A 3,706-nucleotide genomic window follows, 5' to 3' on the forward strand; every position below is an offset into this window, starting at 1 on the left:
AGTTTTGAATTTATATTTTTGTCGATATTTTTATAAAATTAAATGATTTTGCTAAAATCATAACTCTCTAGTACGAACTCCGTATTTGACATTCTTTTTCTCAAAATTCGTATTTTAAGGAGTACAACAATTTTCTTTTTGGTCGCATTTGCTAAAAGTCAACCATTCTCTTCGTAGCTTTTTACGTCACACATTCCTTGTGCGCGGCTAACTTTTTATATTTTTATAAAAATCATATCTAAATTATGCGGATTCGGATTTCGACGAAATTTATTTTTTCGGGATCGGGAAGACGTGTACTTTATATATATATATATATATATATATATATATATATATATATATATATATATATATATATATATATATATATATATATATGTTTTGGCACACATATTTTTACGATTTACGCACGATTCGGATGATTTTCCTATTATATTATATTATAATAATCATTGAATACATAATATTCACATAATTCTTCTTTATTACGTCAAATAGGTTAAAATTGTTGACCCTAACTATTACATTATCATAATAATGTTTAGCCAGAAACGCGAGCGTGTTATATATATATATATATATATATATATATATATATATATATATATATATATATATATATATATATATATATATAGAGAGAGAGAGAGAGAGAGAGAGAGAGATTTATAATTGTCTTATATTTTTATTAAAATGTAAAAACAAATTAACCAAATGCCAATTAACTTTTGGTTATTTTTTTAAGCTTCATATATGACTAAAACTATATTTACTATATTTTGAACTTGTGTGTGTATCGAGTTTTCAAGACAATATATCATGAAAGATTGAATATAATATGTTATATATTAGTGTATTTTCTTTATTTGATAATTGTTTAGTAAGTTTTTTTTTACCATAATATTTATTTTTAGGTGCAAAATTTTATTCGGTTTAACCGGTAAACCGAACCGAATAAACCGAAACCGATTAAACCGAACCTTATTTGGTTTTGTTATGGTTAGATTTAAAATATAAAAAAACCGATTTAACTGAATAACACCCTAAATTTATAATATTGCAGTTAGTTTCCATATCTAATTAAATTTGATATACTGGATCTGATCATTATAAATTTCAAACGACGATTAATCTATGGTTGCGTCTGGGAGTTCTTATCTTTCGGGATAATGACGTAAATATACATTCCAGCTACATAACATAAAAGTTAATTCTGAATCCCAAAAAAAAAAATTACATCTTTTTAGATGAATATCATATTTTGAGTGAATTTAAATCAAAGTGTCAAAAAGTAGTAGTTTAGGCGCATCCATTGCTGAATGTTCAAGATCAAGACAGGTGGGCTTGAAAAAGTAAGAACAATAAACATGAATTTTCGAAGGCGTATTCAGATAAAATGAAACGTGCAAACCGAATCCATTTATGCTCTAACTTTTCCACGTTATAAATGATCGTATAATTATTTTATCACACTCGAGAAGTTTATCCCAATCAATTTTAAAAAAAGCAACCGTACCTCGATAAAAATCAACCCAAACGTAGTATATATATATAAACATGCATACATGTGTACATTGCATATATATTAATTACTTGCCATCTTGCCAATAACAATGATCAAGATCATGGCAAAGCACCAAAGATTTGGAAGGATTAGGCAACTTCACACAATCATATCTCAAGAAACCATTAAACCATCTTCCCCAACACCTCCACGCCTCAAAATTCATAATCAGTCGTTGCTTGATGAGTTTGCTCCTGACATGCACACACCAATAGTTTTCTTCTATCGAAACTACAATAACGGTGACACCAACATCCTGAAGAAATCGTTATCACAGTGTTTAACACAGTTCTACCCTTTTGCGGGTAGGCTTCCAACACCTCCTGCGCCTTACATCAACTGCAATGACGAAGGAGTTGAGTTCTTGGAAGCTTCTAATGATAGCCCACTCGATGACTTCATTCATCAGAACAAGCAAGACAAAACGATAGATCAGCTCTTTCCTTATGGTCTCAGTTGTAGCGCTCGTGCTTCGTGCCCTAAGTTGCTCGAGGTCCAGCTTAACCATTTTGCTGGTGGTGGAGCCGCTGTGGCCTTGTCTATATCACACAAGCTTGCTGATGCAGGGACGATAGCCAACTTCATCGACCATTGGGCCACAGTAACCCGTTGTGGCTCACCAAAAAACCCATATTTCATTTCATCCACCACAAGTAAGAATATCATCGCGCCTAAATTCGATGTTATAGACATTAAGGATAAAGTCAACTATGGTACGAGCATATTTGTATTTGGGAATTCGAAACTAAATGAGCTGAAGAAGAAGGTTATTGCAATGGGTGCAGCTCCAACCAATGCTACTCGAGTCGAAGTGTTGACAGCTTTACTATTCAAACACGCAGTGAGTGCAGCGAAAATAAAGTCAGGTTCTACACAGCAATCGAATTTGTCTGTAGCAGTGAGCTTGAGGAAGAATTTTTTTGAAAAAAGTCCTGAAACAGCGGTAGGCAACTTCTTTACATTGGCAATATCAAAGATGGCTGATTCAGGTGAAATAAGGTTGAACGAGTTGATTGCTGAGATAAGGAAAGGAAAAATGGAACTCGAAGGGATAAGAGATGAGGAAGAAGTAGTTAAAAAGTTGCTAAACACATTCTCAACCTTACAGGGTGATATTTACTATAGTTCAAGCGCATGTAGGCTTCCTTTTTATGAAGTGGATTTCGGTTGGGGAAAGCCAGTAGAAGTAACAATACGAATTCCAGATGTGGAGGAGAAGACTCTCATTCTAATGGATACCCCATCTGGAGATGGTATTTCAGCACTTGTTCATCTACCGGAAGAAGAAATAGCCATTCTTCAAAAGGACAAAGAGTTTCTAACATATGTCCAAAACGTTTGAAAATGTATATGTTAGCCGATTACTAATAATCGGATCAGGCTGTATTTTTTGGTTTCATTTTCAAACAAAATTTGAAACAATCAATTGGTTACACACCTCGAATGCCATGTAAACTGTTTGATATCATTTTAGTTTCCATTTCTCCGTTTTTTATTTTCTAATTAAAGTAATGAAACTTATATACGAAAACAATCTAGACAACCTGCTCTCCTCCTACTCTTATAGTTTCAGCAATGTGTTTTAGACAGATTACCGTTGACAGTGATGTCTCGTCAACCCATGCAATGGAAAAGAAAAAGATAAATTGTAAATAATAAGCAGAGGTGTGCGTCAAACCGTACAAAGCGTCCGCCGGTTTTCAATGTTCTCGGTGGTTTGTTGTTTTTATAAACCGCAATATACGGTGCGGTTTGTGGTTTATGATTACAAAAGCGCAGTTCTAACCACAACGCACAGTATTACTAATTTACGTAAAAATGTAATTATAACGATTCCGAAGTATTGATTATAATCAATCCAATGGGTGTAATTAATCATAAATTTCATACTTAAAAAATTACATAATTGTAATCTTTAACTAGAAGATAGGTTAGTTCTCATATATAACTTCTTCATTCTTGATTGTTTCTTTAATTATAAAATTATATATAATATTAATAAATGTCAATTATTATTATTATTATTCTTGATTGTTTCTTTAATTATAAAATTATATATAACATTAATAAATGTCAATTATTATTATTATTATTGTTATTATTATTATTATTATTTTAACTTCTTGATATGTACACAAG

At 31.7% G+C, this 3,706-nt stretch overlaps 1 protein-coding gene across 1 annotated transcript; it reads left to right on the plus strand.

The window, feature by feature from the left end:
• Nucleotides 1–1,596: 1,596 nt before the first annotated feature.
• Nucleotides 1,597–3,002, plus strand: LOC145162539 (akuammiline synthase 1-like). Its single transcript, XM_079081656.1, has one exon. It carries the CDS (start codon nucleotides 1,617–1,619, stop codon nucleotides 2,907–2,909), a length of 1,293 nt encoding a protein of 430 aa, XP_078937782.1. The 5' UTR covers nucleotides 1,597–1,616; the 3' UTR covers nucleotides 2,910–3,002.
• The last annotated feature ends 704 nt before the right edge of the window (nucleotides 3,003–3,706 follow it).

This window comes from Lactuca virosa, chromosome 3, assembly GCF_052849685.1.
Source record: "Lactuca virosa cultivar CGN04683 chromosome 3, Lactuca_virosa_CGN04683_v6, whole genome shotgun sequence".
Classification (NCBI taxonomy): Eukaryota; Viridiplantae; Streptophyta; class Magnoliopsida; order Asterales; family Asteraceae; genus Lactuca; species Lactuca virosa.

Coding starts and splice junctions, on each gene's coding strand:
- LOC145162539 (XM_079081656.1), top strand. CDS start 1,617: ATGATCAAGATCATGGCAAAGCACCAAAGATTTGGAAGGATTAGGCAA.